This window comes from Anopheles marshallii, chromosome 2 (assembly GCF_943734725.1).
Source record: "Anopheles marshallii chromosome 2, idAnoMarsDA_429_01, whole genome shotgun sequence".
Classification (NCBI taxonomy): domain Eukaryota; kingdom Metazoa; phylum Arthropoda; class Insecta; order Diptera; family Culicidae; genus Anopheles; species Anopheles marshallii.
Window position 1 is genome coordinate 34,762,124 of NC_071326.1, and position 26,851 is coordinate 34,788,974.

The 26,851-nt window shown below is 43.2% G+C and overlaps 1 protein-coding gene across 1 annotated transcript in view; it reads left to right on the forward strand.

Annotated features, from left to right (window-relative positions):
* The window catches only part of LOC128719207 (uncharacterized), a 105,094-nt gene that overhangs the window by 12,492 nt on the left and 65,751 nt on the right, over positions 1-26,851 (forward strand). The window contains exon 2 of the mRNA XM_053812830.1: positions 10,170-10,365. Coding sequence (XP_053668805.1) covers positions 10,170-10,365 — 196 coding nt within the window. The remainder of the gene's footprint in view (positions 1-10,169; positions 10,366-26,851) is intronic.

Sequence of the window (26,851 nt, forward strand, 5' to 3'; positions counted from 1 at the left end):
TCGCGTTCCTGGCGAAGGTTGAAAAGTCAAAACAGTAGTAATAGTAACGATTGTACAGCTGCCTGGCGCCAAGAACCAAGTGATGATGATATTGGTGGAACTGTTGCTCTGGACAGATGCATCACCCGGTTGCATCAACTGCAAAAAGCCACACAAGCACACGGTACCCTCCCAACTTCTAACTGCGCAAAATGTTGCGCACCTTCGATCGAGCGTCTTGGATTTGGTTAGATCGTCGTCCCTTCCGGCACATCCTGTACCGTAGAATGATAGCGTTTGCCGCGCGAATGGGACGATCCTTTCTATTGCTATTGATGAAGTGAATAGGACATTAATTTCTTGGTTTTGATGCTGTAACCGGGGAAGAGGCTTCGCAACGGGAAGATGTAGCGGTCCTCCTTTAGGGGAATATTGGTGCATGGTGGTGCATTGCGGAGGGATGATCATCAGGATCAATGATTTATCAAACGTCAATCGGGGATCCTGTTTCGTGTCTGTGTGTGTGTGTGTCTGTTTCTGTTGCGTCTACGCAACTCCTGAGGTGAACGAATTTGAGCTTCGGTTTGGGTTCGTTTACCTGAGACGGTACAGGTCGCTGAACTAAGGACTAGGGATAGCGCCCAAATGTAGGGATTTTTACAGGACGAGAAAGAAGGAAAAAAGAAGAAGACATTTAGGAACTGCATCCCAACGAAACCCAACGCACCCAAGAAGGCAAAAAAAAACAACAAAATCATCCCGAAAGGGAAAGCCAACGGCAATTTGAGGAACCGTTTCGGAGCGAATTTTCATTTTTATTAGATCCCAACAGTGAATCGGAACGGAACAGTTTCTTGACCAAGAATTTCTCCAAGCGCACGTCCTGTTGGAGTTGTTTGGGTGTGCAAGCGAGAGCAAATGAGATTGTTTTGGATTACTTTGTACAATTAGGCTCGTTGTCTTTGCCGATTTGCTTCGAACGATTATGTGCGTTGTCGAAAGGGAAACTCGGTAACTTCCAAGGGAAGAGGACTTACTTGGGTACAGCGGCCATCAACGTCACCGAGATGACGAGCGTGCGGAATGAGATAACACATAAATTATACAAGTTGCATCCCGGGAGGGTTGAAGATACGGGTGGGCAAACGAGCGTCTGCAGCTGGACGCTGAAAGGATACGTTGCTGCACCGGAGATATGCCGCTAACGGTGACGCGAAATTTCGAGTACTCTCGGAATCTCAAAGGCCCAACCTAAATTACCTGGGAACTGTCCGCGAAGAGGATTTCAAATGATATGTGGCTCGCTAAGCACCAGTGCCCTCGCAAAGATACCAACCCCGGTCTCTAGCACACTGGCAGCTGGAACGCCACGCTATTCGCGTGTGATGGGTCTCGCGAGGTTCGCGGGTCCCACGAGAGGTTCTCCTGCTGTCGTGGTCTTCCGGTAGATTACCCTTTTCGGAAGACCCGGGAGCTGTGATTTATTTTTATTGCTAATCAAAATAAACCGTAATCTTGAGGAACAATGCCTCGGCCCTGTAAACGGGTACGGCACGGGAAAAGTGACCGCGGAACTCGCGAGGTCCAAAAAGGGTGACCAACCTCCGGCTGGCCAGGGGAAAAGATTAAGGCTGCGGGACATCAGCGAAAGGTCAGCGTAACGTCGGTGTAAGTCAGTGACCCTTGCCGGGGTTTTTCGCCTGGTGAAGTGCTGGACAGGATAGGATGCTAGTGGCCCGGCCCTTAGTCCAAACCCCTTGACTGGCCACTTCAATCTATGGTTTTACGGTAATGTCTGATCAGCAGCATGGACAGCCGATCGTCGGGTGGTCACCGGGGCAAGCAGGGGTTTTACAGATGGAGACGCGGTGCCCTCAAGCGTAAAACAAACGAACTTTCTTCCATTGTTTGCCGGCGTCTTGACCGGTGTTATCTTGCCCTTTCTGCACATTATGCTAGGCCATTCTTTGCTGGTGTGTATATTTTTTTCTCTCTGCTTTACGATTTATTTACCCGCGAAAGATCGCATGTAATGCATCCGGACAATGCACAATGTAAGGCTTTAGGGCAAATCGGCCATCTTCGTACGGTGCAGGTACGGTCAGTGCTCGCGGATCGCGGAAATTAATGCATAATTAAACGGCCTGACCCCTTTGGGTTGCTGCGGGCATGTTCGGGAGAATATTACTGGTCAGAAAGTGGTCATCGGGTTGCGCATCCGCTGAAGTGCATCTCGTCCCAGGAAATGTGAACCTACTTGACTCGCGGCAGTATCTGTTGTTGCTGTTTCGATGGTCTATTAGGTAAGCCTTGCGTTCGTGCGAGGCTTGGTCAGCGTGGACGTGCATCTAGGGTATATGGAGGAAAAAGGTTGCGGAAAGGTAGCACCGGACTCTGACCAGCATTTTCTATGCTGGACAGGGCGTTAAGTGAATCTGTCATGCGTGAATGGAGGTATATGTATGTTCTCGGTTGAATTGGAAAGGATCGCGCAGTGATTGAAATATGAATATGCTGTATATTTTATTTGATTACTGTGAAAAGGCCCCTCCGTTTTTCACACCTCGTCCTTTCGCGAGGCCAAAACGGTTTGTTTCATTGTCTGAAGGTGCAATAAGTCTTCCTTTTTGTTTGACGAAGAAAAGGAAAAATACCGGGGTTTGAGCAAAACGTGTAACGTGAGTAGCGTACCGTTGGGTTTTTGTGTACGGTTGTACATGTTCATATTGATCCAACATTTTCAAACGTTTGCTATCAGATAAGACTCTTGGTTTGGATTGGTGGTTTGGATGCAAATGATTTAAATTGACTGTATACGAAGAGTTAAAAAAAAATATTCGTCGATCATTATAATTTCCCTAATGCGACTATTGACATTTAGCGATCATGTTTGATAGAAAGTTAATCAATTCATAAGTTTTGTTACTCTCTCTCCTTCTCTCTCGGTCTCTCCAAAATTCTATATTTAATTTTAAAAACAATTGCCAAAATAGACTAATAAAAATTAATGAAGGACTTTAATGCCTCGCTTTCAGGATGGCACTCTGAGTTACATTTGCAAGATCTCTTTTCAATATTAAGCTATAATATTATGAAATGAATGTGCATGAATGCTGGACGAGAGGGGAAGTTATGTTAATTTAAAAGGAATAAAGTATATAATAAAATAATTTTTCAACAAAATAGTATTTTCTAATAAAAAGATAAAGTACGAAGCAATGTCTTCTGTATAACAAAGTTAACCAATCTCAGCTCTACCCGTCCATCGGAGTCTCAATATGAGCCCAATTGCTTCAAACTTACATCATTATTAATTAATTTTTCAATTATTGTTATAAAAAAAACTGTCACCTTCTTAGCCGTTCAGGTGAATTTTTACGAATCTCAAAGTCCTTTATGGACAACCTTGGGATAATACCTTCAATGTGACTGGAATTGACGGCTACATACTCGAAGGCGACCTCCAGTCACGTGCAAGTGCTAGTACTACCGTAACCTTATTGATCACAAGGTATAACACTTTACGCACATCGGCAACTATTGTGATTCTTTTTATATCGCCAATAAATGCAGATGGGTGGTATGGTTTGTGAATGACATCATTGCCATTTTTCTTTATCAGCGCCCGTTTGCTTGACTGACGCCGGCTGGCGAAAAGATTAGCACAAATTCTCCTAGCTGACTGTGTTTACCGCCACCGTTTGTAGGTCACTTCTAACGGAAATTCGTCTGCATTGATTGTTGAGACGCGCGACAGAGCGGAGTGGAGTTCGGCGTCGTTCACCAGCTATTACACCCGGTTGCCTGATAAGCAAGATGTGGCGGTACGATCGCCGGTCCCATTCATAAGCTGTTCATTAACATCCCTTCCTTGTGCACGGTGCAGACAGAAACCGGTGGTAGGCAATTGCTTTTCTTATCAAAAACGATAGCTAAACGGATGAAGGTGAAGGAGGATCGTCTGTTGCGGTCCATCCATCTAATCCATGCACCGCAGGCGACCGTTAGCAGGGTGCAACCTTACCGCAAGTACCCGCGTTGATAACCTTCGGCAATCGGACAATATTTTTGGCGCGAGTTTTTCACATTACCATTGGCAACCTTCGCCCTGTCGGCGGTGCAATGGTTTCGCAGATTGCAGCCGTACGGACTGTGCGGCTCCAGTACAAAAAGGATTGGCCCCACGTACCACGGCGCAGGATTTATGGGTGCAACAATGTTACGGGAGTTGCAATCAGAAGTATAATTATTTACAAAATAAAAAGAAAGACGCTCAATTTAATGGAATTAAAAACAGCACCCGATTTGCGCTGTGTGTTTTTGCTGCTCACGGCAACAACGAGAAAAAAAAACTTCAGCACGTTGCTACGTATGGGAAGGCAACAGTTTAGTTTTGGGATTGAATTTTTTGGATTTACGGTTTGCCAGTTAGCAGTGCTGGCGAATGTGATTACGATTGGGGGAAAAAAATGTAATATCGTAAAGTAAGATTGTTTATGCACTGTTCAGGCAACAAAGGCAAGCGGTCCTTGGTGAGTGACAAGAAGGTGAACAAAAAATGCTACCCCTGATGCATTAGATTTCCCGCGTGTACTCGGGGATTCCGGGACTTCCGTCCTCTCAAGGAAGGCAACGTGAATGTCGATCTGTTGTGTCACCCTCCCGGTAGCGTTGTGGCGCACCCCTGACAGTTTTTTATGTTGTGAAGATCGCGCGCAATGCTAGAGTAATATCTCTTACCGAGGAACGCTTTGAATCGGTGCCACGGGGTGCAATGTAGTTTGGGTTTTGGAAACGTTTTATCGCAACCTGCCTGCAGTGGTTCTTCCCGCGATTTCTCAGGAAGCAAAACCGCGCTTTAATGCAAAGCCATTTTGTTCCGCCTTGGAGTGGAATATATTCTTAGCACGGAGAGATTAAAAAAAAAAGCGTGTGCTTAAAATAATGATTGATAACATTATCAACGGCATCTAACGCGGCGAGCTTGCAATGTGGTAGGAAAAACGAAAACGTTTATGATACCGAGTCTCGAGCACGATGCAACAGTCGTCTTGTGCATGCATTATTGAAATTAATGCTAGCCCATTCAAAGGCAACGCTGCACAAGCCTCTTCACGTGTGCGTGTTTAGATTTTCCCGCTGGCATCAAGACGGCACCCGGAAGGAAAACTGTTTTGTCACCACCGACTTTTGTGCATAATGAAAACGACTATACGATGTGCTCCGTTTTCCTGGGATGCGATCGGTTTGTTGAGGGTATCATTTTTTTTTCCTTTAAGGGAATAGATATGTGTGTGCTTCTTTTTTGCTTAATTTTAAAAGTACTATTTTATGCATGAGAAATGTTGAGCACATTGATGGCGATGGCTAACGAAGAAAAAAGTGGGACGGAAAGGAAAACTTCCAGCAGACCGGTGATAGTTGACAATTTGATGATACCAGTTTCAGGAAAGGCAGCATTTTTTGGGAACCGTTGACAAAAGATTAATCACGGCTTGCCTCACAATTGGGTGGTTTTTTTTGGTGTCGTTCCATAACCAAATGACTGGTGTGGTTGATGGTAAAAGTAGCTCTGTTTCGTAATTCATAATTGAAAAAAAAACTGAACTATTTATTGAAAAAAAAGGATAAATTCGAAACAAAAAAACCTCGCAACGATTGGGGAGGACTTCCACTTTCCGGCTTTGATGTGCTCGTGCCCGGTTTTTCCTGTTGCTGGGAAATCCTCACAAGCCTCCTGCTCCTTCTTGTGCAATCGCTTGGCCCCCCGGGTACGGGATGATGCATAAATTAAGGATTTGAAATTAAAATAATCATACTGTCCTCATATCCTGTTGATGTCGTTCGATGTTGTTTGTTTTAGCAGCGAGGGAAGCAACTTCAACCCGGGTTGATGGTGCACGGTGAGGTTACAGCTGCAGAGGCAAGTATGTCCATGGGTAATGTCGCAGACGGAGTTTGGTAGATTGCGTAATCCTGGGAGATAAAAAAATGCATCTCGATGGGCGTTGATAACGGAACAGACTTAACGTGCCCGCGTACTTGCCGGCCGGCACTGAACCAAACCAACCTTTCGATTGCCACGGTACACTTCCGTGCTGCGGAAGAGGTTAACTGGTTCTTCAGCTTGTTTGTTTGGACGTGCACTCGGTACCGAGATGGTCATCTCGGGGTTGTAATGCCCCGGTCATTGTTTTTACCCAACGTACCAACGAAAAGGGAGATGCCGTTCCCCGAGTGGACATTGCGCCGTCTGGCGAACAATGCAGAGACTTATTAGATTTGCCACGGATAATTCAACCGTCCAGTGCTGTTGGTCCAGCCGGGTGTCGGATCTCGAACGGCTCGCATCTGCCCTGAACTAGTTTTGATTAAGCGATCATATTGACCTTTGCCGTGACGTGACATCTTCTGCTTGCTGATGCATTTCTTAAGTATTGCTCCTAGGATGTATACCGATTCGCAGGGCTCGATGGCAATGGTGAGGACAGTTATGAATGCGTCGCATGGGTTTGCTCAACAAAACCCTGGACCAGTCCAGTTTGACGAGTTTGTACTCTGCTGTGCGATGCGGCCAGAAATTGTGATGCGGGTTTTTACCCATTTGCTGTGATTGATGCTTAAGATCAACGATAGAAATGAACCAGAACTGAGTGAATAAAAAAAAAATATGACGCTTTTCGATGACTGTACCCCGTCACCCTGGCGGTTGTTAATCAAATCCGATAGGCAAATGGTCGGACAGTTTTGATGTCGCTATTCCATCTCATTTGTATAGATTAGATAGGACGAGGAATTTTAATTTCACGATTAGATGCCGTTTCCGGAGTTCCTTTAACTTTGAAAATTTTGTTAGAATTGTGTTGCTTGAATTTCTTGTTGAATGATGTCACATTGTGTCTACTACACCATTTACCAAATAATGAATTATTTTTTCACGCATCGAAGGTTGTTTCGCGTACAACGTATAACTTTCTCACATTCTTCTCTCGATCAATCATATTTGCACAGTGTAATCTGGTTTGTTGTCCTTCAAGTATATTTGTTCGCACTGTATCTGATTACATGAAAACTTCCAAATTCTAACGTTTTCCGAAATGGAAATGGGGAGACAGAGCCCTGCTGTTAGATCAATATTTGCTCCATGCGGTGCGCGGTTATTTGAGGTTTATGCTAGGGAGCCATACAAATTTGAGCCGGAAGTGAAATAGGTGTCCCATAGATTGTTTGCTGATGTATAACGTGCGATACTCACTACACGGTTATAGGTGCGATAAAGCGATATAGTCCCTTTAGTTGTACCAAACTTTCCCATTCACACTTTTCTAGTGTTGTTGCTGTGTTGCGCAACGTCGTCCCAACGGTCACTTGTGCCCATAGTGCCGATCCACACGCAATAGGACGAGTGATTAAAATCATGGATCCACCCTGTAGACACTTGTCCACACTCATCCGTTGAAGTTGGAGTCGCCGGAGCGTAAAAAAGCGCTTGCATTCTGTTGCCTTTTTGCTGCTTCGTTTCACGTTGAAAACCTGCTGCTATAATTGTTCGATGCAGTGAGCAAAACTTTACATAAGAAGGAGGGCTAGAGAAAGGAAGTAATATTCCTAGACATTTGGGCCGACTAAGGGAACACTTTGTATTTGTCGTCGACGGTGATGAACCGCCGCGGTCTATTGAAGTTTTTTTTGTCCCCGTAATGCAACAGATCTCCACCGTTTGCCGTACTGCGCTCAAACCATGAGGTTGTTGTTACTGTCCCATAGTACGTTTGTGGCTAACTATCTCTTCCAGCCTTTTCCCTGCCCCAACATTGTTCCAACCGTACTGGAGGGGAGAAAATGGAAATAGCCTTTACCGGAATTGTGCACAGAAGTGTGAAGAAGTGTGCCCGCCCGTCCAAGGAAAACGAAACGAACCTGATCGTACCAGGGCAAGGCACCGCCCGACATAAACAGGTGCAACGGTCGCTACGAACTTTTTCAACGGTTTTTCTTGACCACTTTCGACGGTTAGCAGGGTGGAAGGTTTGATTTGTTTCGAGACCGAGGATGTTTTACTCATTGTTGAATTGTTTCTTTCCTTCTTTCGTTCAAGGAATCAAATCACTCCGTTGCCGGATATGTGATTCGCAGTTATGTTGGTAATTTTGACCGTAGCTCACCACTGCGCAGTTCCTGTCGGCGTTAGACAACGGACACGTAAACCCAACCGATGTAGTGTGTGCCTGTACAGGCGTATCGTTGCGCGATGCACACACGAACCACGAATGTTATTTGCACGGTTCAAAGGACACCCACAGACAATGGACGTACTGTTTTGTTGGTGTTTTCTAACCTGAAGATCGAAAGGAAAGAGGCTTGTCTGAAGGAGATGGACATTCTTAGACGACAGGCATTGTCTGTACGTGACGATGGGGGGAAGCGCAGTATAATTCTAGCGTTGCGCACGTGTTCAAACATGATCGGCAGCAGTTTCACCGGAAGCTACGTTCAAATTCTTATGGAAAATATGGTGCACACGCGAGAGAGGGCGAGGGTTCTTTTGGGTCGAGTTAAGAAATATTCGGTGCTGGTTTTTATGACACGTGTAGTTTGTGCCTACGCTTATTGCTTTGGAAAGAGGGAATGGATCACAAATTGCGCTTGTTTTTTTTGCAGCGATCCTCGAAACGTATTAATTTGTTTAGCATCCAATTGTTAGGTAAGACTATCTGGTAGGATTTCTTCTTGTAGTTGTACAGCTTTCCGAACTATGATACCTTCCGTCAAGTGTGCTGAAGTGAGTGGTGCTATTTATTGTAGTTCAAATTTCGCAACTCGTCAATCTTTTGAACGAAGCACGTGTTGGACAAATGATGAACATATGTCTAGGTCGTCCTTTGGTTGCCTTTCATTCCGTCATTCGTTCGGCTCGAATCCTTCTCAAAATGGGCTTTTCTTTACATCTTGACTCAATTTTAGTGTGCTCGGGTTAGAGGAATGGTAAACATCGAGGCGAGTGTCTTTTGGCATGCTTTAATCGTATGCAGGACTGTGTCTTAGAATATAAAACATTCTGCTTCCTTTGGCTGTGCACTTCCTCTGGGTTTGCCCTTAGGTACATCTTGGGTCGGTTGAATTTATACTCATAAAAAGAGCACACCGAAAGTGATGGTAACGAGATGTATTCTTAAAGCTGAAGATGCGTTTTCTTCCGTTTCCTGTTGCTTTCGGTACGCCGACAGAGACCCATCATCCTACAATGTAGACGGAAGTTTGCAAGGTTCGATGTGTGTGCGTGCAATCGGAAGTAGACACTTTTCGGATAGAGATTACGGTTTTGCCGCATCGAACTGTTCACTTTGCGAAAGACCCTTACATCCTGTTCCACACTAACTAACCCCAATCATCAAACCTCAGTTAAAGAACTGAGAAACTTCTCGGATGTTGGTTTTATTGGACAAAAAGGGGGAAAAATAAGCACAGCTCACAATTATAAGCTTTCTTCAATTCAGTTTTCGATTTCCTGTGGTTTCTCTGGTCAGACCTGACCATGATATTGAAATTGAAATTATTGTTAAGGTAATAGGCAAACGGTAAACATAAATGAATCCATCAGGAGGAAGTGACTGTCAACATGCGGGTATATATTCTTCATTTCAATTGTTTTCTCTATTGATTGATTTTATGATCTGATGCCAGGTGTTCATTTGTTTACTTTTGCAATGCTTTTAACTTTTTTCTATTTTGATATTGTTTGCAGCATTAACATATTTCATTATTTATTTTCACTTATTGATATTTGAATTTATCAATAAAAAAAATAAAAAAAGTTTTCAACAAACCATTATAAGCTCAAATCTGGAAGTTATGATGTATAACTAAGTCTCATGGAATCAAATCGATCGAATAATAACATTTCTTTTGAGACATTTGAACTGTACGTCTAGATAACGCTCAGCAGCTGCTAAAGTATCAAAGAATGTTCCTGTGTTTGACAGTGCGTTATCAACACATTTATGATTGATGTAGATAGGATTCGTGGAATTAATCTCCCTGCGGATATCGTACCCGAATTCTTTAAATAAGTCTCTTCTTATTTTTGTTAATCGTACTAGCAAACATATCTACGTTTATTAAAAAAACTGCAACAATATCAACTACAATTAACTCCCCTTTATTATTGCTTCTTGGCTTTCAATTCGCAGAAGGCAAATTTCATCGCGTACCAGGCGAAACAAGTAACGTGACGCCGTCTGCAAAATTTACTTCCCGCCTAGGGCCGCTTCCGAATGTTGACGACCGTTATCAAAATGATGCCAATGTCGGCGGCAACACCAAAGACGACGAGGACTCCAACCAGTGGCAACAGCAGCATGAAGACTGTGAACCATTGGACCACAGGTAGGTGACAAATGATACCCGTATTGCACAAAAGTGTACTCCTTTTTGCAATGGATTTATGTTGCATGTTTGATAGCTTTTCTACCTCTGCTGTGCAATGCTTGAACCGTTTGTAATTATCTGTGGCGCCACCAAACCCTCACTAGCCCATGAGACAGGTTTTGCTTTGTGTAGTTTTCCGATACCTCGTTAATGCTTTGTGTTATCATTCTATGTAGGACAAAAAAAAATCAGGACTTCCTCACAATGAGTATGACACTGAAAACAATGATTAACTGGAAGTCATTTTTCACATTTTATTTTTATGCCTGCTGGGACAGGGATGTAGCGTGAAACAAGTGCATGACGACCATCCCATAGCACAAGAGCCCTCAGATCGGGGACACAAAAGGACGAACAGGCTGGTAACGCTGTACGGACGTTATGCATCGATGGGAAAGCAATTGTTTGTCGGTTACAACGAGCAAAAAAAAAAAAACAACATGACATCCTTTACGGGGTCTCTTCTTTGTACATGTCGATACACCACACGATCACTGGCGTTGCGTTGGCGTAGGGATCGGCTATTTGCTGGGAAAGTGGATTGTTGCTTTTTTTTGCAAAGTATTTCCTGCTTGGCGCTATCCTTCGTTAAATGGACAGGTCGATATTTGGTTCGTGCGCGTTTGCTGGTAGCGTCCTACGCTTTCTTTCTTCCTAGGCACGATCATTTATCATGTTTATCGATGGGTTTGGCAATAGAACCCTGGCGCGTTTCGCAAGGGTATTTGCCGTTGCACTTGTCGGGGCTTTTTAAAAATGGATCCGATACGGTCGATACGGTTTCGTTTTACTTTTGCCCCGGCGTGAGATTGACCTGCCAGCGCATGTTGAAAATAGTAATTAAAACGTGATTTCTGCACATTAAATGGACGTCCTTTGTCGGAGTGCAACTTTTGCGGCGATTAAGAGTGGCTGTCTTGCCTGTACGTACAGCGTAACATTCATCTATTGTTTTGAGCATACGGTGGCAAGGATGGAAAAGGATCGTTACCACTGGTTACCGAGAAGCCACAGTGCCTGGTATCTGATCGTACCATTTAAAGCTCTTTGCGGCAAATGCGCTCAAACGAAAATGATGCAATTACCTGTAAGTGTGTATCGTTGCAGGTGAAAGATTTGGCAAAATCATGCCAAGAAATTGTGTGAGAGGTTCAAAAACGTAGCGGCCAGTAGCCGGTATAATGTACAAGTTTTACCACGTTACCATATCTAATGAAGGTTAAATTGCCTCTTCGGAAAAGTTCTACAAAGATTTCCAATCATACACATCAACCAACACACATCGGTCACGCATTTCCTGCAAATGGCAAAGATCGATCAGCAGTGCAATCATGCTTTGCCGCTCAGATCAGAGACCCTTTTGTGGGGACGATTCCCTTTAAACTTTCCCGCTGAAGCCCAACACAGCAACGTCCAGAAATGGCACCCCATGCCGGGCCATCGGAAATATTAACGATGGTACGTGATTTGCAAAAAAATGAAAAACTCTTCAAAAAAGTTGAAACATCCTTGCCCGATCCCTTACGTGGCATTTCTGCCGGAACGGAATGCCTTTTGGATAGAGAGAGTGTGCGAGACCCAATTTTTACCATCCAAAGTGTAGACAATTATCGGTGAAATTGCGTATATTTTTTGATGAAAAAACCATACTTTTCTTCCACGAAAGGTGTAAGATTAGTCCCCAAAGGGAGGTGTTTTACAGCATTACGCTGAGGTGCAAACTGCACTGTGAAATGCAACCGCGCCTTCGCGCATCGTTCAAGGATCTTCGGTGGGTGAGCAAACGGATATCACACTGTTGCCTTTGCCTTATTTTTGTGAGTTTGATGTGCTTGCATAATTTACGCACAGCAGTGAATCGATAAGGTTTTATGACTCTGTGATGTATTGTACCGTGTCGTAAAAATTTGTGCCGACATATTGAACGCATACCTACGCCTTTGGACAATGTAGCTTTCGGTTGCCTGGAGGACGCGCACCATGCAAAAGGTTTCGCACTGTGCATTGGGCTTGTGTGCTGTCTCTCCACGGGATGAGCGCCACGCCATAAATTACACGTTGCGCCCAGAATTCTGGCGTGTTTTACGATACCCCATATAGGTAGTATACGTAGGAGCATTCCTGGAACGGTTAGTTTTTTTTATATGCAGTGTGTGAGGTCTGCGTACTTTGAATTCCTCATTTAAATTGAAGCTGTTATTGTTTTGTAATTTTATTTCATATTAAATCTTATATTAAGGTAGAAATGTTTCTCAAAGAAAGACGTTTTTCTACGTCCATGAAATTATTGTACAAATATACGTTAAATTTTAAGCAATTAATGGTCATCACTATGACTCTTCATCTTCCAACGTTCCTTTCCTATAATATTATGTTATCTATCTGCTCTACATGCAGCATCTACAGCAACAGGCTCATCGTACCAGAATGAAGGCTGTTCACAGGTATTTAATGGCATCGTTAATGTTGAAGGTCACCGCCTAATGAATTGACAAAGCGTTACTTTTGTTCGTAAAACCGTAAAGGACATAAAGTGTGTTTGTTAGGCCGTAGGCAAGAGCCTTGTACTCCCATTGAAGTTCCCAACGAACGGGTTAAAATACTGCAGTTTACATAATGACCTACTGCAATTGGTGAGACAGCAATTTATTTGTTTTCTCTGCTACCTCGTATTCATGGCGCAAGGGTTTATTTATTGTTTTATTGGTTCAACTTTTCAATTTGAATGTTGTGATAATGATTGGTGTTGTTGGTGAATATAAATTGCAAATCAACATTGATGCTGCTTAACGTTATAATATTTATAAACCCTTTCCGTTGATCGAGTTGCGATAATTATGCAACTACTAGGAGATGTGCTGAAATTTGATACCGTTGCCATTGCCAAGTACCTGGCAAAACAACAATCACAGGATATGCTGGTGGTCTAGATTTTTGAAAGCGATGAACCTGCTGGTATGTAACAGAAAACCGAGCGGAAAACGTTAGAAATTTGATCCCGTTCACTGTCAAAATGGATTTGCATGACACTGTTCGCTGTCAACTTGAAGAACCCATCAAGTGGATTTAAATTTTTACCATATGGTAGTCAAAAAAGCTTTTTTTAAGCTTGAGCTTGTTTAACAAAAATAAAAGTCGCATGGGAATCTTAAGTATATCTTAAAAATAAAATTTCCTTTGGGCTTCAATTTCATTTAAGTACAATAAAACTGAAAATTATGTCAATCTTTTTGGTCCGATTCAAGGGTAGAACGTACTTTGATAAATTATTTTTTAAATATCCCTTTCTTCACGTTGGGCCTGTTGTTTATAGTAGCGCTAATGAGGCAGCTGCCTGAAGAGTAAATATTGGTTCTTCCAGGTTCCCACCGAACACAGTCGACAGTCAGATTTGCTTTTATTATATGGAGAAATATTTGTTGTGCCGTATGGCAAGCGGCAACTCTACCGTGCTCTGGTACAGGGAAAAGGATCCTAGCAGGTAATCGGATACAAAATTGTCTGTCCATATGGTGTGGGTTCTTTCTTGTCCCTGTGATTAGCCGTTTCCCCAGACGCGATCGATTAATTGGGTGTTAGATTTATGGATCGTAATGACCACCCACCCAAAGGATGGAGTAATCGGACACTTTTGTACCGCAGCAGGATCGCCATTGATGAAAAGAGTGTTCATTTGCATTTTTTACTGTATATATTTAGAAAACCGCAACGGCATACGATTTTGTAAAGATCATTCCATCACCTCTCTCTCTCTACGTCGACGTCTCTTCCTATGAAGACAAGTTGTAGAATCGAATTGTTTTCATATTTTTTGGGATGAAGTGTTTATGTTTTGCTATGCCTCAATGGAAAGCGAAGACTGTTCCGCTTACCACGGGGGTGGTATGTATTTTCCTATTTGGAAGTACTCTTCATTTCGGTCCCCATGGCGAAAATGGAAGGAAGCATGATTAAGTGTCCACTCGAGCTAGCTCAACGATCGCCAACGATGGTGAGTGAGTGTCTTTCTGTGTGCCTTTCGGAATTGGTTATGTGTGTGACCCTTCAAGTGTTCAAGTTCCTGTGACCGTGTAAGAAGGTGGAGGTACTAGGAGGGTCAGTCATTGAAGGAATAGAACAGAATTTATCCACAAGTCTTCGTATGTCCGCGTGAGGTATTATTGTAAACAGCTTATGTTTTGGCGCGTGAACGTGGCGTCTGTTTTTTTTTCTACACATGACACAGAACTTCTCAACAGAACGTCGAATGTCAATTTTGAAGTTTATTATTATTTTCCTTGGCTCTACTACCTCCAGAGGTCTTTTTGGCTTGCGAATTCTTGCTTTTCTTTACTCCATTAATGCTTCATCTTCTGGAAAGTTCTGGAAAGAATTTAGTACTATTCCGTTTGTGTGATTACCGACTGCGCTGATCATTGAGCCACTGAACCCACCCCATATGGACTCGCTAAGGCTTACGTTTTCCTTGTAGCCGATTAGTAATTAGTCAGACTCAGTCATTAAAAACAGAATGTTAGTTTTTCATATCAATCAGATTGAACTATTGTGCAATATTATTACTTGTGCAGTCCAATAGGATTCTTCCTGGACCTTGAAGCGGCCGTTAGTCTAATATTTCACCTATCCCACACAGTCAGAGGCGAACAGGAAAAAGGATATCGGTTCATCTAGTTTTTTTTCACTTTCCGCCGGATTCTGGTTAGAAGCACCATTAGATACCGCTATGTTCACCTTGCTTATTAGATTTTTTGTCTACCCTAGCATCCTGACGATACGCGCGGGTATTTACACATATATTCCTTCCATGGTCAGGCCTTTTCCCACCTAGAAAGGTGTACCTGTTGCACACTAGAAAACATGCCTGAATACTTATACCATTGTGTTTTTCTCCATTATGCTCGGCAAATTCTGTCTACCTTACCCATTCATTCCTTCACCTGTGGTCCTGCTGGATGGAGCAGTAGTAGGTTGTGTGAAACGGTACGGCTCATGATGAGGCTACCTGTTCTTCCTGTGTTTTGTTGTAGTTCCTGCTTCGTCCTGCTGACAAGTGTGCGTTCCAGCCCGTGCGCCAATACATACGATCCTTTCGGGGGTGTTGATGATCGCAAACGGTTGGCCGTTGGTACGTGCGGGACTGCAACGATTGTCGGCGTTTTGTGTGGAAACCACTTTTTTCAGCTCACTCCAGCATATTCCGCTCTCTCTCGCAACCTGCCGCCCAGTGTCTAACAGGATTATCACAGGTATGCGTTAGTTGTCGAGCCATCTCTTTCCTTCGCTGAAGTTCGCTATCCGGCCTACACACTGTGTCCCTGTCCTGCCACAGATGTAACCTACTGCAGCAGCAGCATATCACAGCCACAATAGTATGATGGAATCGGTGCTGGACACGAGTCAATCTTTCTGGATGACGGTTGGGCGACGAGCCGTGAGAACGTGCGCTGACTGCAGCAAAAGTGTGCGTTTTTATGATTTGTTGTTGTTGGTTTGCTTTCCCATTTTTTCGTGTATATTCTTCTCCACGCATTTTGCCCTAATCATCAGCCTTCACTTTTTCCTAACGAGAATATCTTCGTTTGTTTATGCCGAACGGTTTTTTTTTCCATTTTCTTGCTATCCTTTTTGCCGTTTTTTTTTTAGAGAGCGAACCGTGGGAGTAGTGTGGCCGATGGAAGGGATGGAATTACAGCGACGACCCGTTGGTGATGTATTGGTATGGACAGTGTTGGCGCGCTTTTTTAATATTCTGGCGCGCAAAACGGCGTCAGGTGGATTTTGTACGTGCTGGAAATCTGTTAGGAAAATGTTCATACACCATGAATTGTAATTGGAACGTGCGGGTTGGAATGTGTTCCTTTGTGTTGAGAAATGTTCTTGTAGTGCTTAATGTAGTCCATCATATCCTTAATCTCATTTCATGGTTTTGCATCACTGGTGGTGACCTAATTCGTTAAGGATCTTTTTACACTTGCATGAAGAACGTCATAAAGAATATCTTAAAGATGAGTAATCTCAAAAAGTTGTTATTTGTCATGGTTCTAAGTAACATTTAGGGTTTTATTATTTTTGAAAATGAAGTGAAAGCAATTGCGTTACAGGGAGAGTGCTTCCACAAGATGCAATATTTGTCTTCCTTAAACCCATCCAAACCTCCCTTGGTACTGTGAAGGTAACTTATCCCATCTATTAGATTTCGACTTCAATTAATGATATAATGGCATTAGTGTTTACTCATCCGTCACACTGACGTAGATGCAGGCACAGAGCCTACTTCAGGGTTAATTGACAATCAGCTCCCGGTAAATCTTCCATCATCTCGGACTTGGAAGAAAGCATCGACCACCCCTACAAGCTAGTACGCTGATCCAGAAAAGAAAGCGAATTCCCAAATTCTAATTTCTCGTATGCAAATTTTTAGAACTGTCCTTTTGGCAATGTGTTTTTTCCATTCTGTGTCGGTCGCTTGTAACCAATTGTGACGGTGGAATTAAAAACCGGCTCAGGTGTTTTTTTTTCCTCTGAAACTCCAGGGCTACGGACTGCTTTTCATGTCCCTAGGGCAAGGATGGTAAATGGCAAAAGGTAAAACTTATCAGTGGCTCTGAGAAGCGCAGCTTATCGTGTAGGAAAATAAACAACCTTAATGTTTCGTCTTTGAGATTCTACCGACAAACCACGGCAGCAAGCAGCTATTTGCATTTTTTTAAACATTCGAGCCCAAAGTCCTTCATTGATTTGGAAGCTGATTAGATGCTCAACCGAACGGTGGACGGATAAGCACTGGGTTGATGCCCATAGGACAGAAGGGCTGATAAAGGCCGCTCGAAAGAAGCATGGCAAAACGTGTACCCCCCGCCGTTCGGAGGGCTTTAATCCTTCCGCAAAAGAAAAGAAAATGCTGGAAAAGACACAATTTCCTTTTCTTTTGCTTCTGCACCTATTGATAGTGCAATAGAGAAAATCTTTTGCACGTCGAACCTTACTTACGGTGGACTACGGTCAATTTCGTTGTACAAGCGAATGTCCTGACAATTGGTGCTGCTCATGCTGGCGGTGTGGTCCTACGTGCTGCATGAAACTGGCCAGATTTGCTCGGCGGATTGCATGCTTGCGGGGGTTTTGTAGTTTTTTTTTTGTTTTGTTTTATTCTGTTGTCTCCAGGCACAGCTTTTCCTTCCTGGACTCATGGATCCTTATTTTCGGTGGAACGTGATCGTGTTATGGCTACGTGATACCGGTATGGTTCCCGCTTTGGGTTGTTAAATTTCGCAAATAGTTCAAGAAATGCGCATTTGTAAGGACGTAAATTGTAAAACGGGTCGGTGAGATGTGGATCACGTTTTATGAAGGAGCAATTGTTTTTTGGACGAGTCATGAATTATATATAGAAGTAATTTAATGAATGAAGGTGTAGTTCATGAAATTATTACATAAGGAACATACAAAGTTCTCCTATATAGTTTCTTCTCATCTGGTTAATTGTAGCAGGTAATGGTTAATAAGCTTGTTCTTTCCTAAAACGATGTAACTTTTGCGTTTGGTTCAACCATCACTTACATTGTTAACTGTCTTTAAACGCAATTTATCGTTGCTTTGTGATATCATGTTTAAGAAAATAATACATCCCTGCATCCAAGTTCCGTTACGTACCATTCGTTCATTACTGCGGTATATAATCACCGGGTTCCTTCGGGTCGTCAGTAGTGGCGCGCCAATTCGGGGAGCCAAAAAAGTAATTTTGGGGCAGCAACTCGAGGCTATAAATTGCTTCCTTGGTTTTCATAAAAAATCAAAACGACCGATCATCCGTTCTTCTTGTTGCTCTTTTTTCGGGAGGTTGGTCATGGTCGCCGTTTTGAAAACATAAACTCTCTCTCAACAACGGACAGGCACGCATGTATGTCATTTTGTCGAAAACGGTAGGTAATTAAATCAGCACCGCCGATAATTGTAAACTTTGTAAACCGGTTTTTATTTTTCCCGTTCTCGTACGAAAATTGTTCGAAAGGATCATGGGAAAAAACGAGATACATTGGGCGCAAAATGGGCCCGAACTGACCATCGTCCCAAAATCAGGCTACAGTCCCAGGCGAGGGTTTGCTGGTTCGATTGGAGTGCTGTACAAATATTGGCCTGAAGGGTTACAGCTTGCACACATCGTTGAACTGGACAAACGGGATTTTTTTGTAGTTAGTACGCTGTATAAATCATGCTGCGCACCCGTCCTACATGGACATTCGCTTAAACTGCGACACGCCAAACATTGGTGTGTAATTTATATCGCTCTTAAAGGTTACAACATCTAATCTCGCTGAGGCAACAGCCAAACAGAACACAACAATGTTACCGAAGGAATAAAGTGAAATGTTTTCGTTTGAAAGTCATATGTTTCCAGAAGGCGATTCGTAACAAAAAGACCTCACGAACAGGAAGAGAACCGTCATCAAGCAAGTGCATCGGAAAGGTTCTCTGAAATGAGGCTGCGATCCTTTCCCAAAAATCCCAAACAAATCTTCAAAAAATTGGAACAAGTGTTTCGCATCAGCGGTAGCACACACTCCCACAATGTGAAGGTTCTTCCTTTTAACTTTTTTTGCGACTCACGTCATGCTTCGGATACCGAAACCCTGCACAAGTCATGTGTTTTCGATCATATGATTATTTATTGTTCCGCTATCCCTTGACCTTCTTCTGCGTGGCATCTCTTCTAGCCGCGTTAGGCGAAGGCGGGTTTGTGCGATCGATGAACGATTTGCTTAAGGGAAGAAAAGACCAAAACACGAAGAACTGCTCTAAGGCGGCCGCAAAAGCGAGGTCCCTTTTGGCAGCGCGTTCAGACAAATCCTTCCTTTATCTTACTCCGGGGTCTCCAGTTGCGGAAACTACTTGGGTGTGGGTGCCGATACAACAAAAAAAAGGGATTCCTTTTAAAGTTTAAAAAACCTCAAAACGTTTCGGTATGTCATCGTGTCTCTTGCGTGTTGCATCCCGCAATATCCTTTTGGCCTGCGGACTTTCTCCGCTTTCGTCGATTAGTGTTCCTGTTTGGTAGGCACCCAATTCTTGAAGGGCTTTTGCGCCCACCTACACGCCTGTCAAACGCGCATGCACCAGTTAGTGCACCGGAGCGGATTCGGAGCCGTTGTCTACCGTATGATCGGGTTCCTGTTTGTTGTTGTTGTTTTTTTGCTTTCTCGTTGCTTCAAGTGCAGCATCGCATTTTGCGACCTATTCCGGGGAATTTCGTACCCAGTTATGATGCCGCCTATTCCACAGTTTCATACTTAGCTTAGGGTTTCGCTAGCAGCCATCGGATGGGTTTGATATTCACTTTTTGCCTTATGTTTTCACTGGTAACTTCGTCTGGATTACGCTGTTTGTGGCCGGTTGGCTTCTTTTTGCGTTGGTAAATCATTCGAGAATCGTCATGCTATGTTGCATATGGATTACATATGTTTGCCATTTGGCATGGCGAGATGTGAGAACGAGAGCGTCGGCGGGAATGTGCTGGACAGAAAGATGACACCCGTATACCACTCGGTATGGGATCATCATCGTCGGTTCGAGAGGTTTGCTTTGAAGGGCTCCAGCAATGGGCGCTCTCAGGAATACCCCCCGGTGTGTTTTGAAACAGTGTCGCCGTGGCGGGATCGTTGCGAGCAGTCTAATTTTAAACGTAAATGATGATCCTGTGATCCTCGCAAATGGATGGTATGAATTCAGGCAACATGTGTGCAACACAAGTGCTGGCGAAGAACGTTGGCATTAAGTTATGCTTATGCTCAATTCTGAACACATTCTGTGTCATCAAGAGTAGCAATGACTAATCTGCTAGATGTGTGGTTTGAGATAAAGCAATTCTTAATTTTTGCGTTACCTTCAAGGTTTTGTTTAGCATCTTGTGGATAGTCCGTTGTATTTGAATTATATACCATTCTGTTCTACAATTTGTTGCTTTTGAGTTCAAGCCATCAAATTGAAACTGTTTGTAGGCTTGTGAACTTTTTGTAGTGTTAGTTACGAGTTATAGCTTTTTAGTCAAATTTTGAAACATTTTGCTGATGATAATTTCTCAGCATTCATGAATTTTAATACAATATTTTTTGACTGTTTTATGCCCCATAAGAACAGCCTGGTCAGTTTATAAGCTTACAACACTTGATACATAAAAGTTGATTGTTTTAATGACAGTTTTTTTTAATTAAATTAACGTCTTTTTATGCGTTATTACAATAGCATCGAAATTAATCATCGCATACAAGTGGGCTCTTAATTAAGCGGCAAATTTGCTGCCCTTGTAGCAGCAGATCTTTCGTCATTTTCTGCCGACAGAGGCAGGCCGGCAAACGCGAAACAATACCAAACATTGTGTTTCCCAGCATGTCGATTGCCGGGTTGCGATCATTCATCATTCATATTTTGTCGCTAGCTTGGACACCCCACTATTCCCATCCATCATTGAACGGGCGGGTATCGGTACGGTCAACAACGCGTGGACAGCGGCCGCTTTGCAAAATCAAAGAACGAAAACCGAACACTGGACCCAAAACCGCACATGCGTGGCGACATGAAAAGGGTTTCTCGGTCCCGATGTAAAGGCAAGGGTTCGAAGGACCCCGATTCATTAATCGCCATCATTCATCGTTTGATGACTGGGCTGGTGAACGGAGAATCCGTTCGGGTCCGGCAGAACTGTCGGTGGAACACATCTATCTTTTTCTTGAGGCGGTAAAATTTGCATAAAATTCCTGAAAGGTCCCTAGGAAAAGTGTGAGCTATTTCGGGGCACATCGGAACACCGGAAAAGGTGTGAAATTTTAGCCTTTTTTGCCGTAGTGTTAACCGTGGACTGGTTTCGGACAGATCGAAGTTGGCCTGTAGCTCCGGATTGACCAGTCCCAAAACGAGACTGCCGGTAGCACGGTTATTTTTTGAGCCAATTGTTTGTCGAAGATTGGAAGCGGCGGTGAAATGGTATGTTTTTACCCTGTCTTTTTGAAGCAAAGGGTGACGAAGCATTCGACACATCGTTACGGAACATCTGTCGTCGGGGTAGTTAATGTACATATATCTTTGGACACATTGGGTCAGTTGCTTGCTGCAGTCTTGCGGTTCTAAAGTTCCAAAAATGTCCAAAGCGAACAATAAGCTACGTACGCATGACGCGTCGGACTTGAGCTTGTTATGCTTTCCTAAAATGAATACGCGTTCTTATCAAAATCTTGCGTTACTTATCTTCTATGAATGTTATCCACTCAAAAATATCCCACATAAAACACTGTTTTATACAGATCAAAAGAATAGCTTCAACTCGGTGCTCTATCACGGGACGACCCTTGGTGTGAATTATGGACGTAATGGGTTTCAAAGGCAGGAAAGGGTCCGGTTCATTAGAAAGTCATGAAGTGAGGTAACCGTTTTAGAACCACACGCCATCGGACGCAAAACACATGGCTAATGGCGGAGAACGGCGAGAAGCGTGAATTGATGGATTTGGATTCTAGGGCACCTGGTGGGGTGGACAATGCTATTTCAGGTTTGTTTGAACTAACGGTCATTTATGTTTACGCGGTCGATGTTTATCAGTGGCTCGCGCGTTCGTCCGCCAGCTGTTCTATGGAAGGGATTTTTTTTTGGGACCGGAAAAATAAGGTACACTATCGGGCTCGCACCAACACACTTCTTATAGTGCGATAAGGCATTAGCGATTGTGGCTTTGCCATGTGTGGTTTATGGTCGTGTGGCCACGTGTTTGTTTTTCTAGCAAAGGCTATAGAAAGATATGGCTATTTTTTTTAAAGTCTTGCAAACTTCATTATTGCACTTTGTAAAGAAAATGCCGTCATACAAAAACGTTGAATCTTGACCTTGGTAATAAGTTTTATTTTTTAAATTTGGCTCAAATTCTTCATGTTTTATAATCTACTCCTATTTTAGGGGTTGAAAAACACACTGAAATTTAATACTATTTGCATCAGATTTATTTTTTAAATACTTATGTTCAAATTAATATGGGAAACATACATTGTTATAACGGCATCAGCCCAATATACATTGGGTATGTGGCATCAGATTTCTTCTCCCTTATAAACCAGAATTGATCAAATAATCGTTCTGATGGTCAACAACTTGTATCATTGCGTAATAGCATTTATTATCACAATACATTGTGCTTGTTAAACTCTTTATACGTGTCATATGCATCCTTTGCCAATGGTTTTCGTGAATTTCCTTTACTGCCGCTTAACGGTAGATGCGAACGTGCAGCAACTGTTCATTGATAATTGAGTTGACCAAAGTTGGAAGTTATCAGTTACGTTGTTTTATCATCACCAGTTGGGATGTGTCCCCAGCATCCAAGGGCCGATTGCCAATGGTTGCTGGCACGATACTGCTCGGTCGGTAAGACAAAAACTAAAACCGGTTGGCCATTCTTACAAAACGGAGCCGATGTAACTGACGATCTGCGAGTGATTGGAACGTAAAGCCTGAGAACAGGAAATCGTCCATCGGGCCGGGTTCATCGAACTGGCAGCATCAAACGTAGCTAACTGTGAGATGGCCGCCCAATCGATAGCAGCAATGGCGTAAGGAACACGGCAAAGATGAAGCACCAGCGGGAGTGGTGAAAGTTGGAGCCCTTTCCGAACCTTGGAGAGCCTGTTACGTTCCGGGGCAGGAATCTCAGGAACGGGCAAATGAAAGATATCAAGTATGACAGGAAGTCAGCAGTCTTTGAACCTGTTTTGGGGAAGTAATGCTCCCTTGATGGAAAGGAACGAAATGGTCCGTACACTTTTGTGTATATGTGTGTGCGTGTGTGTGTGTATCTGTTATTGTTGTTTTACTGTGAGTTGGCTAGTGATCAACACGATCTTGATGATTCTTTTACGCTTCACCAGCCTGACTGGGTAGGTTTGCCCTTCTGGTTGGAGAAACTGCTACTGTGCCTGAAAACAAGTTGAACTGGTTTTACCATCTAAAGGGCAGTAGCCAAAGGAGCGGACAGAAACCCACACAATGGTACATTGCCAAGAGGTGTAAGCAAAGGGTTTAATATTTTGGAGCGTTTTACGTAATGAAGATCAACAGGAAATGGGTCTTCTGTGGGTTGTAAGTTACCTAATAAGTCTGATACATCTAAAAACGTGAACGTGACAGAGAATATTCTACTGTCGTTTCCTTGTTCGGCATTGCCAGGTACTGCGGTTCCTGCGGCACCAAATCGGATAGGAGGTCAGCTGACTCTAAAGATCATGTTGTTTCTTTACGCGCCCAAACACACCCATGTTTACTTGTGTTTCGGCAATAGTTTTTGGCCATTTTTTCTCCCTTTATTCTGAGAATGTTTTAAAGGGACACAAATTAAATAAGCAAACGGTATTTTATGGTACGGTTTTTGTCGGGCTTTAGACTATTGCATTGTAAAAAATCCGCTCGACTTTGTAAAGTATCGAATGTGAAAATTAGATGGCAAAAACACAAACAAAAAAAACTGAGAGGGAAACATCCGGTTCTTTTGTTGAAGTGTTTTATGGCGTGAATATCGACCGGACCAAACGTTTGCGTACAACGTTTTATGGTCGAAAAAATCTGCAAGCACCAGAAAGTGCTTTTTCTGGTCCAGCTGGAGTTCGGCAAGCTGATATCTATGGCAACGGAGAAACAAAATAAAAAGGTTCTCTCAAATCATATGGAATCATCAAATGAAGATGTGAAGTTATTTTTGTAAATTTTTTTACTAGCCTGTTACGTTAAACCTTAATAAGACGCACAAAAAAATCATGTGTCTTCTGCAATACCCGTAGCAGATATTGAATTCTTGGAAAGTACTTCTCTAACGCAGCTCTTAATATGCGCAGCGGCAAGCATGTCCGCGACCATGTCTGGTTGGGTGCAGTGTTCCAACACACCCAGATGAATTCTCGTGCTGGTTGTGTTCTGGAACTTCAACAGTCTGGCGAACCGCGCAAGTATCGCTTGCATGCTAATTAGTTGCATGCGCTGTCGCATGCTGGTGTTTTTATATGTTTACAGACCCGTTATGCAGGACTATGCAAATGTATTCCGCAAAGGTTGATGCACACTAGCATCACACGTTCTTAAGCCGTCCTATCGGCAAATCGTTTATGTATTTCCATTTGCAAAGCATCATTGTTCGGTGCGTGAGGGTGGCAACACTAGCAGGCACAGCGGTATATGTTTTGTGTATACGTTTAACCGACACCCTGACGTAGGTCTCATACTAATGGTTGTCACATTCCGGTGCCTTGATTGTGTTATAGCGCCTTGCAGGACTGATCGTCCGATGCAATGCAACGATCGATGTTCAAACAAACAAACCCCGTACACATTGTCTGGCAGTGAAACAGACGATGCCGCCCGATGCGGTGGGAAAGTTGCTTTATGTGTTTCGGGATTTTGTTTCTGTGTCATTTCCTTCTGTTTGGTGAAATATGGGGTAGGAAACAGGGCTCCATTCGACCGAAAAGGCACGTAACGGTGGCCGATCCTGTCGACGAGTATGGTGTGCTGCCTTTGCCATAGATATATGAGGATACTTTTTTCTAGAAATGGTCGTCCTTCCAAGTAAAAATTCCATGATCACTCGGTTTCGGTACCGTACCCCCCCAAAAAAAAAAAAACGTTCAGGGTGGCGGCAAAGGAATGTGAGGATCCGTTTCACGCCGTCCTAGAAAAGAAGATCATTTTTATCGTAGATCCTTTCGGAAGGATCACCATTCACCAGGGCGCTCGGTGTCTCAAGTGTCGGCTACACTTGTACGTATGCGTGTAAATGTGCTCTTTTTTTTAGGATGTGCAACTAAACGGAGCGGCCGTTGAGTGAGAGCGGTTCGCTGGAAAGGTCCTGAAGAAGGATGTCTTTCTGCAATGGTCTGCAGATGAATGGGAAATTTTCGAACGGCAGGAAGGACCTGCGGCGTAGGAAAGCTTTGGACCGAGGAATTTGGTGCGGTAATCGCCTCCTTTTAAAGGTCCACCGCTTTAGCTCGCAATTTGATAATGGCCCACTTCTATCATAAAGCCGCTGCATTGTTGGTAGAGCTCGTGTGTTTTTTTTCTTGTTTTGTTGTCCGTTTCATTGATGGATAAATTCCTTTCCCATCGTACCACACATTCAACAGCGACCCATCATGTTTGGTGGTCAATTCCATACAAAAGGGGAAATACATAAAGCATTTCACGGGAATTCTGTAGGTAGCGAAGACGTTTTAATAAACCATTTCATGTATTACAACTACGTGTTTTGTTGCAATACAATTGATGGGAAGATTATCGGACAATACGATCCTGCCGTAAGCTGTGCGCTATTTCCGTTCTAGTTGTTTTGAACTTATTGTTGTAATTTTTCTTATTACCCATCTTAAACGCACTTAAAGTAGCTAAATATTTATGCTAAGCATGCGGTGTTCCGTTGTTGCATCCATGCAAGGATCCCTCGCAACTCGTTTAGTTTCCGGTGGCACTTCCAGCTGATAGCGCAGTTCGGCTTTCATCCAAAACAGCTACCTTCCGCTTCTTTCCGTTATTTTAAGCTTCTACTGCGTGGTGGAATGTGCTAACGTTGGTTTGAGAACGAAACAGAAACGAAATTCTCGCACTTCTCTCGTATCTGGCCACACGCCGTAGACAAGTGCGCAAGAAAGTGTTGCAGACCGAAGGCGACGGCAAAACGACAGTGTGTGGGGCTATCAAAGATAGGGTGGCGAATTAAGAATGTCAAACGGCTAGAAGTGTCCAGTTCGTAGTAGTTCCTAGAATGAAACCGACCGTCTACGATATGGTCTTCTCCAGGGTAGATACAATGGTATGTAGAATGGAAGCTCGCCAGCCTGTCTGTCTTGTCTTCAGCTGATCGAGCTCCAACGGAAATACGCTGCACCGCACGCTGCGTTTTTTGCACGCGTTTCCTATGCACGCAATCAGTAGGTGGGAAAAGGGGGTTGTGGGTGGTGGTGGTAGAGTTTGTGACATAAAAAATTGGAATGTTTGTGCGACAAAATTAGCCGCCTCCTGGAATTGTGTCATTTGCAAAAAGTGTTTTTTTCAAAGACCTTGAAAGGTTATCCATTGAATATTATTAAAAATTAGAACTTTTCTTGCGACATTTTTTATTTTACTTTATAATTTATTAAACTTTCTTTAAGGTTACTGATTTAATTTTTTTTTTCATCAGTTTAATATGAAAATTTTAGTTTAATATAATATTAAATAAGAAAATCATACCTCTAGGAGGATTTAACGCGTCTTGCGCGTGCACTGTATAATAATCTTACGTCTATCTTTGCACTGCAACCGGATGCCCTAAGAAATGCATGTTAATTCCAAAGAATTTCTCAAGGCCATACTGAACCATTGGAGAGATGTTTGTTGCTATAATCCGCGTTGCGCCTGCATGCACTTTACATGAATGAATCGC